Source organism: Dama dama, chromosome 18 (assembly GCF_033118175.1).
Source record: "Dama dama isolate Ldn47 chromosome 18, ASM3311817v1, whole genome shotgun sequence".
Taxonomy (NCBI): Eukaryota; Metazoa; Chordata; class Mammalia; order Artiodactyla; family Cervidae; genus Dama; species Dama dama.
This window is the reverse complement of record NC_083698.1, coordinates 41424134-41438216: the sequence shown is the minus strand read 5'-3', so window position 1 is coordinate 41438216 and position 14083 is coordinate 41424134. Positions and strand designations below refer to the sequence as shown.

The 14083-nt window shown below is 41.7% G+C and overlaps 1 protein-coding gene across 1 annotated transcript in view; it reads left to right on the top strand.

Moving 5' to 3' along the window:
* Nucleotides 1-11262: 11262 nt before the first annotated feature.
* PTPN12 (protein tyrosine phosphatase non-receptor type 12) overlaps nt 11263-14083 on the top strand; it is an 84858-nt gene continuing 82037 nt past the window's right edge. The window contains exon 1 of the mRNA XM_061165171.1: nt 11263-11414. Coding sequence (XP_061021154.1) covers nt 11316-11414 — 99 coding nt within the window. The 5' untranslated portion in view covers nt 11263-11315. The remainder of the gene's footprint in view (nt 11415-14083) is intronic.

The following is a 14083-nucleotide window of genomic DNA, read 5'->3' as shown; positions in this document are numbered from 1 at the left end:
ATTGAATATGCTATAATAAACCATAATGAAAAAGAAAAAAAAATAAAGTTAGGTTGTTTAAGACTTTTCTTAATTCTTGAGAAAGGCATTTATTGCTTTGAACTGCCATTTTAGAACTACTCTTGCTGCACCCTATAAATTTTGGTATATTCTTTTTCCATTTTCATTTGTCTCAAGGTATATTTTTATATATTTTTAAATTTCTTCTTTGACCCTTTGGTTGTTTAGTAGCATGTTGTTTAACCTCCACATTTTTGCAAATCTTCCAGTTTTCTTCATGTTATTTATTCTAGTTTCAAGGGCTTCCCTGGTTGCTCAAATGGTAAAGAATTGCATACAATGCAGAAGACCTGGGTTCGAGATCCCCTGGAGAAGGGAATGGGAACCCACTCCAGTATACTTCCCTAGGAAGTGCCACAAAGGAGCCTGGTGGGCTATAGTGCATGAGGTTGCAAAGAGTTGCATATGACTGAGCAACTAACACTTTCACTTTCATACCATTGTGGTTGGAGAAGATGCTTGATATGATTTCAATCCTCTTAAATGTATCAAGACTTGCTTTGTGCCCTAATATATGATCGATATTAGAAAGTATTCCACGTGCACTTGAGAAGAATGTATTCTGTTGCTTTTGGATGGAATATAGATCATATGTAAACACCTGTTAAGTCTATCAGGTCTAGTAGGCTGTTCAAGGTCAAGGTGTTTATTTATTGATGTTTTGTCTCAAAGATTTATCCATTGATGTAAGTGGGATACTAAAGTCACCTACTATTATTGTACTATATATTTCTCCCTTTAGCTATGCTAATATTTGCTTCCAAAATTTAGGTGACCTATGCTTGGTGCATAAATATTTATAAAATGTTTTATCTTTCTGTTGGATTGACCCTTTATCATTATGTAATGTCTTTCTTTGTCTCTTATCACATTCTTTGTTTTAAATTCTATTTTGTCTGATATAAGCATAGCTTTTTCACCTTACTTTTGGCTTTCATTTGCATGGAAAATATACCTTCACTTTCAGTCTGTGTGATTCTCAACATTTAAAGTGAGTCTTTTGTCGAGCATATAGATGGATCTTTAAAAAAAGAAAAAATACATTCAGCCATTCAGTCTTTTGATTGGAGCATTTAGTCCATTTTCAAAGTAATTATTGAAAGATACGTGTTTAGTGCCATTTTGTAAATTATTTTCTGACTGTTTTTGTAGTTCCTTTCTGTGCCTTTATTCTTCTCCTGCTCTCTTTGACTGTAGGTTAAATTTCTTTAATGGTATGTTTATATTCATTTCTGTTTCTCTTTTGTGTATTTACTCAAGATTTTTGCTTTGTGGTTACCATGAAGCTTATATATAACAACTTTAATCTATAACATTCTAAGTAAAAATAACTTAAGTTTGATCCAACTGTTAAGCTTGTTGTTATTACTTCTCCCACCACATTTTAATGTTTTTGATGTCACATTTTACATCTTTTTCTCTTCTGTATCCCTTGTAACTAATTTTTTTTTACTACTTTTGTCTTTTAACCTTCACACTAGCTTTATAAGTGATTAATTCACTATCTTTACTATATATTTGCCTTTCCAGTGAGATTTATTTTCATGTGCTCTTGTTATTAATTAGCACCCTTTCTTTTTAGCTCAAAGAATTTCCACTGGTATTTATTTTAAGACCAGTTTAATGGTGATGAACTCTAGCTTTTGCACATATGGAAAACGCCTTCTCTCTCCTTCACTTCTGAGTGAGCTCTGCTGCTATGTATAATATTCTTGGTTAGAAGTAGTTTTCTTTCAGCACTTTGAATATATTGTGCCATTCCTTTATAGCCTGCAAAGTTTTTGTTGAAAACTCTGAGAAGTCTTACGGGGGTTTCCTTGTGTGTAGCAAGTTAGTTTTCTCTTGCTACTTTTAAGATTCTCTAACCTTTATTTTTTGGAGAAGGAAATGGCAACCCACTCAAGTGTTCTTGCCTGGAGAATCCCAGGGACACGCGAGCCTGGTTGGGCTGCCGTCTATGGGGTCGCACAGAGTTCGACATGACTGAAGTGACTTAGCAGCATAAAAATAAAGTCTTTACTTTATTTTTGACATTTAAAGTATAGCATGTCTTGGTATGTGCGTCTCTTGATTTCCCCTCATTTGGAACGCTGGGATTTCTGGATCTAAATGTCTGTTTCCTTCCTCAGGTTAGAGAACTATTTAGCCATTATTTCTTCAAATAAGATTTCTGCCCCTTTCTCTCTTCTCCTTTGGGAGCTCAATGATACAAATGTTAGTCTGTTTGATGTACCATTAGTTCCTTAAGCTATATTCACTGTGCTTCTCTGATTGGGTGAGTTTCACTGCTCTATCTTTGAGTTGACTGATGTTTTTTCCTGCTTCATCTAGTCTGCTCTTAAACCCAGCTAGTGTATTTTCAGCTCAGTCATTGGATTCTTTGCTCTGTGACCTTTTTTGGTACTTTCTTACATTTGCCATCTCTTTGTTACATTTTCACTGTGTTCTCTCCAGATCCGAGAGCACCTTTATGACCATTAATTTCAACTCTTTATCATAAAAACTACTTATCTCCACTTCATTAATGTTTTATTTTCCTGAGGGTTCATTTTTTTCTTTCATTTGGAACATATTCCTTTGTTTCTTCATTTTGCGTGACTCTGTGTGTTGGTTTCTAATAGCAGATGAAACCATCTCTCCCAGTCTTGAAGGTGTGGCCTCAAGTAGGAGATGAAATTTGCTGTTTCATTTCCTCTTGCCTATCTCTCAAATCTTTGTGCTTGACCAAGCAGACTTCTTATATTTCTAATAGGTCCCAGTTGTTAAGTATGTGACAAGATCTTCCAGTGTCCCAAAGTGGAAGATCTCAGCACCTCGATTCAGGCTGTTTGGAAGTGAGACATTCAAGTATCAGTTTTTAAATGTATGCAAATGTATACAGTCCTGTAGGACCACAAGTGTGAGTCCCACTGGCCACCATAACCAGATAATCTGAAGGGGTCCCTAGGTGGCACTTGCAAATATCAGGGCTCCAGACAAGTGTATGAAGTCTTTGCTGGATGATACTGATTAACTGAAGCAAGGCACAGGGAAACAGCCCAGATGGCATGACAAGGCAAGGCCTATGTTTCTTGAGGGCAGATCTACATGCCACAAAGTGTGGCCAAACCTGAAGACTGCTCCTCAGACTGAAAATCCAAAATAAACAAAGAGGTCTCCTTCACAGAAATGCTGGGGTGTGTGTCTCAGTCTACGCTCTGTACAGTGCCTTGGGGGTATAACTTGCCAAAGAATTGCCACAGTGCCATGGGACCCAGAAATGCAAGCTTCCTGGCTATCAGAGCCAGGCAATGAAGAGACATCCCATACAGCAGACACCCAACTGGTGCCAACAGACATAAAGATCAGGGTACTAAGTATATATAAAGTGTCTCTTCCCTCCAGGAGACAGTAAAACACTTTAAAGTGTACAGTTCAGTGATATTAGGTATATTTACATTGTTGTTAAAATCTTGCAAATCAAAACTTAAACCCAATAAACAACTGCCCTTCCCCCTACTCCTAGACTCAGGTAACCACCATTCTAGTTTATGTTTCTATGAATTTGACAATTTTAGATACCTCATATATAAGTGGAATCACTATTTATTTTTTCTAGTTTTATTGAGAAATAGTTGACATGAATCACTGTGTAGGTTTAAGGTGTACAGCATGATAGTCTGATTTATATATATTGTGAAATGATTACACAAGGTTTAGCTAACATCCATCATCTCATAAATACAATAAAAAGAAAAAGAAAATAGTTTTTCTCCTTGTGATGAGGACTCTTAGGATTTACTCTTCTTTCTACAATTTTCCTATATATCATCAAAGTGTTAACTATAGTCATCATATTGCATATCATATCTCTAGTACTTATTCATGTAATAACTGGAAGTTTATATAGTTTGAATACTCTCTCTAGTCTCCCCTCCCCACACCTCTGCCTCTGGTAACCACAAGTATGAACACTTTTTCTATGAATTTGTTTTAGATTCCATATATAAGTGAAATAATACAGTATTTCTCTGTTTCTGTCCACAATTTATCTTTAATTTAAAATAACAGCAGTCACTGAATAAAAGGGATTTTTTTGCCTGTTTTATTTTGTAGCTTTTTGCTGACAGTTGAACTTGAGTCCAACCAATATACTGGATGGATTTTATAAATGGTGCAATCATATGTTACAGTCCTTGTTAACAACCCATTCCTGAATACAGGAACTAAAAGTCATCATGTGAAAGGATCAGACTGGTTCCAAATAGGAAAAGGAGTACCTCAAGCCGGTATATTGTCACCCTGCTTATTTAACTTATATGCAGAGTACATCATGAGAAACGCTGGTCTGGAAGAAGCACAAGCTGGAATCAATATTGCCAGGAGAAATATCAATAATCTCAGATATGCAGATGATACCACCCTTATGGCAGAAAGTGAAGAGGAACTAAAAAGCCTCTTGATGAAAGTGAAAGAGGAGAGTGAAAAAGTTGGCTTAAAGCTCAACATTCAGAAAACTAAGATCATGGCATCTGGTCCCATCACTTCATGGCAAATAGATGGGGAGACAGTGGAAAGAGTGTCAGACTTTATTTTTTGGGGCTCCAAAATCACTGCAGGTGGTGACTGCAGCCATGAAATTAAAAAACGCTTTCTCCTTGGAAGGAAAGTTATGACCAACCTAGATAGCATATTAAAAAGCAGAGACATTACTATGTCAACAAAGGTCCGTCTGGTCAAGGCTATGGTTTTTCCAGTGGTCACGTATGGATGTGAGAGTTGGACTGTAAAGAAAGCTGAGCACCGAAAAATTGATGCTTTTGAACTGTGATGTTGGAGAAGACTCTTGAGAGTCCCTTGGACTGCAAGGAGATCCAACCAGTCCATCCTAAAGGAGATCAGTCCTGGGTGTTCATTGAAGGACTGATGCTGAAGCTGAAACTCCAGTACTTTAGCCACCTCATGCGAAGAGATGACTCACTGGAAAAGACCCTGATGCTAGGAGGGATTGGGGGCAGGAGGAGAAGGGGACGACAGAGGATGAGATGGCTGGATGGCATCACCGACTCGATGGGCATGAGTTTGAGTAAACTCCGGGAGTTTGTGATGGACAAGGAGGCCTGGCGTGCTGAGATTCATGGGGTCGCAAACAGTCAGACACGACTGAGCGACTGAACTGAACTGAACTGAACTGTAGTTAGCATTTATTGTTATCCTATTCAGCCTTTGTTGCGTAACACTGAAGCTTCAAGAGAGTTGAGAATCATTGGGGTTTTGATTTCATTTCTGCCATCTATATGATTTTGGGCAAATCATTTCATTTCTTTAAGCTTAGGCATCCTTACTAGTATTCTAATGTATAAATAAGGATAGAGATGATATTATCCAGCTTGCTTACTTTAGGGCAGAGTTATGAGAATAAACAAGGAGTACAGGATCAAAAAAAAAAATAAATAAAACCTCTTGACACATAACTTTAGAAATGTATTTTATTTAAAAATTTCATCCTTTCCAAATTTCTTTCCATTTTTATATGCCTTTCTTCTAAAAGTCTTATTCTACTATAGACTAAAGAAGATATGCTCCTTTTGCATCCAGTTCCCTATAAACTGAATTTCTTATTTCAATAATAAACTCACATGTTAAAAAATGGTGAACATAGGACTTCCCTGGTGCGACAATGGTTAAGAATCCGCTCACTGATGCAGGGAACATAGATTTGATCCCTGGTCTGGGAATATCCCACATGCTGCAGAGCAACTAAACTGTGCGCCACGACAACTGAAGTGCACCTAGAGCCCATGCTCTGCAACAAGAGAAGCCACCACAGTGAGAAATTCACACACCTCAACTAGAGAGTAGCTCCTGCTTGCGACAACTAGAGAAAGACTGCATGCAGCAATGAAGACCCAGTTCAATCAGAAAAGAAAAAAAAAGATGTAAAGAGCTTTGTTGCTATAACTCAGTCTAGGGATGGGGGAGTAAAGAATACCAGAAATAAAGCAGAGAAGAATTTCCCTCTCTCCTTTCTTATCCATGCTCCCATAACTTATCAGCTACTAGTCCTTAAGTTTGAGAGTAGGGAGAAGACTGAGGACTGGAGCATGAAATGAAAGGTTAATATTAGAAGTGCTACTTTAGGAGACTCTTAGGAATGGGTTTGATTCTTTATCTGTAGTTTCACTTATACCAGGTATAAAAGCACTGTGACTCAGTGGTTTATGCAACAAGCTGGAAACTCAGGACCTGTGGCTTCTGGTCATGCACCTGACATTTGTTTTTCACATGAGCTACTCAGGTTAACTCCCATGTTTTATTCAGTTTTTCATCTATTAATGAATCAGAGATGCCAAATAACTTCCCAGGTAATAGAAAAAAACCAGAACTCACATAGAGCTACAACTATGAAAGCTATAACAAGGGCAGTTTTTATGAGAATAGACATAACAATACGACAAAAGTTTAAATTTCTATATAGATATAAAGCATTACTTCCACCTGAGCTAGAAGGGGAAGGAACACTATGAATATGAAATAGATATATAATCCTGAACTCTCTTTCAGATTATTAGTTTTAAACTCCCACTAAAATCTTCACAGAAGTACTAAGGGAGATCTTTTAAAACATTATTTGGCTTTCTTCTCACCCCTCACATATTTACCCACAGTGAAGGTTACTATTGAGGAGGGAAAGAGCCAAAGAAGAGAGGTTGGGGCAAAAAAGTAAAAGATCTGGAAATCGTTAAATCTTTCAGTTCAGTTCAGTCGCTCAGTTGTGTCCAAACTCTTTGCGACCTCACGAACTGCAGCATGCCAGGCTTCCCTGTCCATCACCAACTCCCAGAGCTTACTCAAACTTATATCCATCCAGTCGGTGATGCCCTCCAATCATCTCACCCTCTGTTGTTCCCTTCCTTGTTTAACCAGTTCTTATTGTGTGTTTTCTATAAGTAAGTATAAGGTGTAGTACACTAATTCTGAAACACATCGTGTTAAGACTGCACCAGCTAGCATTTCTAGAAGATGAAACTAAGGCTTAATGTCAAGGTTAAGTGATTTTCCCTGAGTTAAGAAATGTAATGGGCTTTTGAATCTTCATCTCTCTCATTTTAGAGCCCATGATCTTTATTACTGCCCTACTGTATTTCAGGAAAAGCAGAATTGACCTCTGGAATAAATGTTAACAGAACCTGCCTTAGAAAGTGCAAGGAAATTAAGCTGTCCCAGAGATTCTCCCCCTCTCTCCCACGGCCACACGCGTGTAAGGTGACATCTTTACTATTTATGTATGCTTACTTCATGCTCCTTTCTTGACTAACCGGATTCTCCGTACTTCCTACTCTTCTCACAGGCTTTGTCAAACCCTAATTCTACCCCAGGGCATTCAGCTTCTGCCCTTGAGCTCAGTGACTTACTCTCTCTAGGTTTTAAGTTCCAGTTCTCAACAGTGAGAACTGACACTCCCAGATCACATTCCTACATCAGGTCAAGGCTGCTGGCCAGTCAACATGGGTTGGTTAACCTGGGTCAAGCGCCCAAATCCTTGGCTGTGGATGGGTAGAGCAGTCACATTCCTTGGGAACTGTGGTATAAGTAGGTGGATATTCTGAAACAGCCTGTGCCATTTTAAAACATCACCCAGACAAGATGTGCTTCCTCCTTTTTTGTGTGTTTCTATTAAAGATACTGCCATTCTTCCCATTGCCTAGACTGAAAGTCTAAACATTTTTTAATTAAATAGATTTAACTTTGTTTGAAAAGTAATGCACACACATCCTAAAATACTCAGAATATAACAGAGTATGCTCATTGGAAGTTGTATCCTTTTTACCAAAGATTCTCAAGGTCCTCCTAGAGGCAATCATAGCTAACAGTTTTTGAAGTATATTTCGGAAAAATTCTATGCATGTTCAAGCATTTTATTCATATTTTATCCACATTCCATTTTACATAAATAGAAGAATAACATGAACGCAATGTGTGCCAAGCTTTTCTCACTTAATAAGCAGATTCTGAAACCTATTTGACCTCAACACAGACTATTTTTTTCATTTTTTAATGGCTTCATAGAACTTAAATATGCCATTTTTTTTTAACCAGTGCTCTTTTGATAGGCAGGTACACTGTTTTCACTCTTGCCATTACAAATAAGCCTGTATAAAGTACATATGCTTGTACACAGCTCTAAATGTTATCAATAAATTTTTTAGTCAAAGTATGCATGACATTTTCATTTTGATACATTTATGGGTTTGATCCTTGAATTGTAAAGATCCCCTGGAGAAGTAAATGGCAACCCACTCCAGTATTCTTGCTTGGAGAATCCCATGGACAGAGGAGCCTGGTGGGCTACAGTCCAAGGGGTTGCAAAGAGTAGGACATGAGTGAGTGACTAACACACTCACACACATGGCCAAATTGGGCTTTTCTGGTTGTTGAGATGGGAAAGAATCTGCCTGCATGAAAGACCTGGGTTTGACCCCTGGGTTGGGAAGATCCCCTGAAGAAAGGAATGGCAACCTATTCCAGTATTCTTGCCTGGAGAATTCCATGGACAGAGGTGTCTCACAGGCTATAGTTAATGGGGTATGCGGTTGCAGAGACCACTGAGCAACTAAGACACACACACACACACACACACACACAAAGGGCAAACTGCTTCCAAAGATGGTGTGCCAGTTTCTCACACCATCTGTGCAAAAGTCTCCATTTGTCCATACCATGCACAGCCTCGTGTTCTGTCAAACTTTCTGATCTCTTCTAATCTGGTAATTTTAGTTATTTTAAAATTTCACCTTCTTTTTTGCCCACTAAATCAGTCACTGAGTTCTGTGAGTTCTTTCATTCTCTCTCACCTCCTTCTGAGTCTCTGTAATTGCAGTGCTATGATCTTAGTTTCAGCTTTTGTTGTGTCATGTATTGCCTCCCAAAAGTGTTCATTCCATTCTCTCCCCTTATTACCTCACAACTTACTCATACATGGCCAGAAAGACCTGAAATCCATAAGGGTACTTTAGCTTTCCCTAACCTACATGAGATGCCAAAGGTAGCTGCTGAGATCTGGAGACACTCGTGTTGCGAGAGAGAGAGAAAAACTTGTAATAAGAAAAATTAAAAACAAAAACAAAAAAGCCCCAGCAAAACCATCAGCCAAAATAGGGCTGGATAACTCAAACAAGTTAACACTTTCCACCCCACTGTCACTAGACTGATATAGTTTGTCCAGCATATAGTCTTTATCAATCTGATTTGCACATTCTTCTGACATATCAAAAGTAGAGGCAGTCCTGATCATCTGCCCATTTCTCTGCTCACAGTCTAATTTCTTGCCTAGTTCTAGGGGAAAAGGTTACCCTACAGTGAGCTATACTGGTGGATGAGCGAATCCAGATCTTAATCTTTCCTCATATCCAGTGAGTCTCAATAATCTGATTAAAATACTCCAGATCCTTGTTTGAAAAGCTCACCTCAGAAATTAAACTATTCCTTTTTTTAAATATAGGACAAAACTGTATCTTTTTATATGCACATACCTGTATACAAATGCACAGGAAGACATTTGGAAGGACACATCTGGAAGTGGTTCTTTCTGAGAAGAAGAGTAGATTGGTATGTACCAGTTGTATTATTTTAAAAAGAAATATTTTTCTTTAAAACAAATAGGAAATTGGATCTTGCTACTCACACCTGTTTTCTTCAAGTTTATTATTAAATTCCACGGTGCTTCTAAACATTCATCTGGGAAACGGGGCTTGCTACTGATATTTATTTTAACCGAATTGCCTAACCAATCTTATCTGGAAAAAGCGTTGTTTGTGGGTATAGTGAAAAAAAGAAAGTGACCTAGAGAAGTTCATGGATCAGGTCTTCCACTTCAGTCACATTATCACGTTTACACTCCTTAGTGAGAGGTAACATGGTGCGGGTGAGATAAAAAGGATCTAAGTTCTAGCTTGGGCTCTGCTAAGAATATACTGGGGGACCATGAGCAAACACTTTCATTGTAAAATGGTGAATGAGACTAGGACAGACTTCTTTGATTACTAGAAGACTTACAAAGATGCATTCTATGGTGAAAAATTATTATTTTTCAGTTATTATTTATATAATTTATATTATATAAATTATATAATTTATATAATAAAATTATTATTCAGTTCTGAGTTGCTCCGAATCTAAAGGCGAGACAAATTCTCTCCAATTCAGCAAACATGTGTGGTATGTATTAGGACACACTGTGAATCTCAGGCGCTCATTCACCAGGTTTTAGACTGATTTTCAAAAAAGCAAAAACGTCCTCTCACTGAAGAAGCGCTTCGTTTCTCTTGGCCGTAGCCATTGCCCAAAGTGCCAAGATCTAATTGCCGTCAACATTAAGATGAAGACGTACCTGCTGCGAACGTGAAGACACTACAGTTCCCAGCATGCCTCTCTTCCCACCGCCGCCCTCTCCCGCCCCTACTCCTGGTCTCTTGCCGGCCGGGACTTGCAGTCCCAGCTCACAGCTGGCGGCGGCGCGAAAGCAGTCTAGAAATGTGCTTTTTCCACAAAAAGGCGGTGAGACCGCAGTTTCCAACTCAAGTCCTACTCCACCTGACTAGGGTCTGCCCAGCGGAGTCGAATTCCCTCCAACCACCTCTCTTAAGACCTGCAAACTGCTGTGGCGGAACCACGCCCCGGAAATGAGGTCAAGTCTCCCAGCTGACGGCTGAAGCGCCTTCCAGCCACTCCTAGCCGGGCTAGGACCGGCGGGGCGGGCTTGGGGGCGTGGCAAGCGGGCGCGGCTCCGCTCGGCGTAGCCCCGGGGATCTAGCCGCTGCGCGGGGCCGCGCGTCTGGGTGGCGGCGGGGGCGCGCCCGTGGAGAGTGGCGGCTGCGGTTGCTAGTCGGGAGGGAGGGAAGGAGGAACCGGGAAGGGGTTGGGGGGGCAGGGCGATCGGAGAGCCGTGTTCCTAAGGCGGTGGCTGCGTCTCCGACGGAGCAGGAGCAGGGCGGGGAAGGAGGATGGAGCAAGCTGGGGGTTGGGGTTGGCGCTAGCCGCTGCGGCTCGGCTACTACTGTGGGAGAGTGGCTGCTCCTGGAAGTTGTAGGATCGGGAGCCGGGCCGGTGCCGCCGGTGCCGCCGCTGCCTTGGGCGGTAGGGAGGAGCAGGGAGCGTCAGGGGTCGGGAAAGACGGGACGGGTAGTGGGGGCGAGCTGGGGAAGACTGAGCGGGCTCTGCGCCGGGCGGGCGGGCGGCGGGGGGGCCAGCGACCGCAGCCGGGGGGACGCGGGAGGATGGAGCAAGTGGAGATCCTGAGGAAATTCATCCAGAGGGTCCAGGCCATGAAGAGTCCGGACCACAATGGGGAGGACAACTTCGCCCGGGACTTCATGGTGAGTCCCTCCCCTTGCTGTTGCCTCCTCTCACCGGCATCCGAGCCTACTGCCGCCTCGCCCGCCCGGCCCGGCCGCCAGCGCTTTGTGTGCGGCTGTAAGGAGACGGGCGGAGGGGGCGCGCGCCAACCCCAAGGGCCGGGGTGGATTCGGAGGCTGGGAGGTGAGATCGCCCCTCGTTCTTCTTTCCTCTCGTCCTGCGATCGCGGCCCCTTCCACCCGCGTCTTGGACGCGAAGAGAGAGGCCGCTGGCCAAGCCCGCACTCAGCGCCGCCGCCCGCGACCACCTATTGTTTCTCGGGCTGGGAGCGGGAGGCGAATGAGGTGCAGGCCGGTGGGCTCTTCTCATCTCCCCATCCAGTCTGCTCCTCCTGGGAGGGTCGAGGCAGGAAGGAGAGCGGATAGCGCCGGACTGAGGAACGGGGCTATTAAGGTTGCATTTAACTCGTGGGGTCCCTTTGCTCAAGCTGGTCTCAAAAGAGGGCAAGGTAGGACTTTTTGCTCTTTCTGGATTCGCAGTATTATCTCCAATGCAAGAGAAAGGATAGTCCATAGGAGATCTCGTGGTATGTTCGATTTCCATTTACTGCCGTCCTGTCTCTTGTCTCTTGAGACCCAGGTTTTAGATGGTGTAGGGGGTCAACGTGATTTGAGGTTGAGGGATAAGTGTGTGTAGAGGCAGGGCGTGGGGGTGGAGGGTGCGTGGTTATCCTGAAGGAAGCCTACTTCAGACTCCCTAGGGGATACTGCCGAAGGCGGAGGGGATGTGACTATCACTTCCTATCCGGGGTGGGGGTGGGGAACTTGGGAACAATAGTCCTGGTGGGGCGGAGGCGACTGTACGGGCTGAAGCCCTGAACTGGGAGATAACCTTCGTAGTCTCCCCACCCCCCTTCCGACATCCCCCTCCCCCTTCCGCCCTTTGCTTGTACTGGCGGGCTGGAGAAGAGGTTAAAAGTCTTGGTTGTGGAATTGCTCTCGAGCCTTCACTACGAGGGGGTCAGATCCGAAGGCGTGGGACCAGAAGTCGACTTCCTCCGTTGCCACCCCCGCTCCTTTATTTTTCTGCTGGACAATGTTCCCTTTAGGGTTGTTTCTCGGCTTAGGAGGCGGTGGTTGCGGCGCTGCTCCTACGGATATTGCGCAAGACTGGGGCGTTGGAAACCCTGGAGGTCTGGGGAATGGAAAAGGAAGTGGGACTTTGGGAAGTGGTTGCTCCTTAGTCTTGGCGGTGTTTGGAAATGGGAAATAAGCTAGGGAAAATTTTGCTTCTGGGCAAGATTCACCTTCGGGAGTGGTCACCTAACTCTGAAATTCTGGATTGTGAAAAGGATACACAGTTAATGTGTATAAAAATGAGTCACAAACATTGGTAGTTTTTGTTTCAAAGTGCAGTTTAATTGTTTACAAGGTGCAGGTGAAATGACTTTTCGCACTGAAATACGAAATACTTTTCACATTTCAAAGAGACTTCGGTCTAGTAAAACTTTAGCGTTAAAATTCTTAACCCTTAGCTTTACTCAGTGGCATAACAGTATAGTTGAGCTTTGTGATTCTCGCCTCCCTAAACCAATAATAGAAGATAGGAGTTTAGTTTTGTTACTGTCTTTTGAAAGTTTAAAAAATGTTGATTAAATAATTTATGGTTTATTTTAAACATTTCCTCCTGATACTTAGCCCATGTATTTTTTCCCCCCCAAATTACCTTTTTTTTCTGAAAAAGTTAAAGAAGACGTTTCCTTCTTCCTATTGGGAATTTTGAATGTGTTAGGTATCTTTGAAATGATATCACAGTAATTGGACAGAGTCCCCCTTTTATTACTTTCTAGCAAACATAAAAGAAAATATATACTTAGATGTAAAATGTTTAAAACTAGTTTTATACAGTCTTACTTTGGTTGTGGAGGGAGAGGTGTGTGACCCCTGTCCACTTGGCATGCTGGTCCTCTTGTTCTCTTTGGGCATATCCTGTCAGGAAAGGGCATTGTTTGGTGATGCAGGCCGTCAGGACAAGTGCCCAGTCTCTGAACTCCTGTACAGGGGAAGTAGCCTTCGGGTTCATGCTTTGGGGATGAGTCAGGGATTCCTATTGGAGATTTCATTTCTCCAGGACTAAATGAGTTTCCTTTTTCTTCCCTAATACCTAGGGAGAGCTAGGTGATTCTGTGTTTAAGATTTGATGACTAAGGCTGTTCTTTTACAGTGCTTGCTTTTTTTATTCTGTGACTTGATAAGCAATAGCTATAATTAAGTCTGCTAGTTGATGCCTCTTTTTCTCTTGACTAGAAAGCTGGAGGAAAACTTTGTCCCTTCTGCCACAAAAAGAAAATATATAGGCTAATAGATTCTTCTAATAATAAACTCTTCTGTTATTCTTAAATTCTGACATGGGTTAAAAATGCATTTTTAAATTTTCAGCATTTGAGAACTGAGCCTAAGGGATAATCTAGCTGTTATAACCCTATTCAGTGATAAAGTGATAATGTTCATTGTTTCAAATTTGGAAATTCTAGAACAGTAATTAATTAAGAATGCCTTACTTTTAGGCAAGTGGAATAGGCATTCATACTGTGGTCTTTCCATTATTCTGTTCAGTCTTCTTATAATCCCATCACCCAGAGGCTATCTTTGTTAATGTCTTTATTGCTTCTCTGTGACCATACTACATG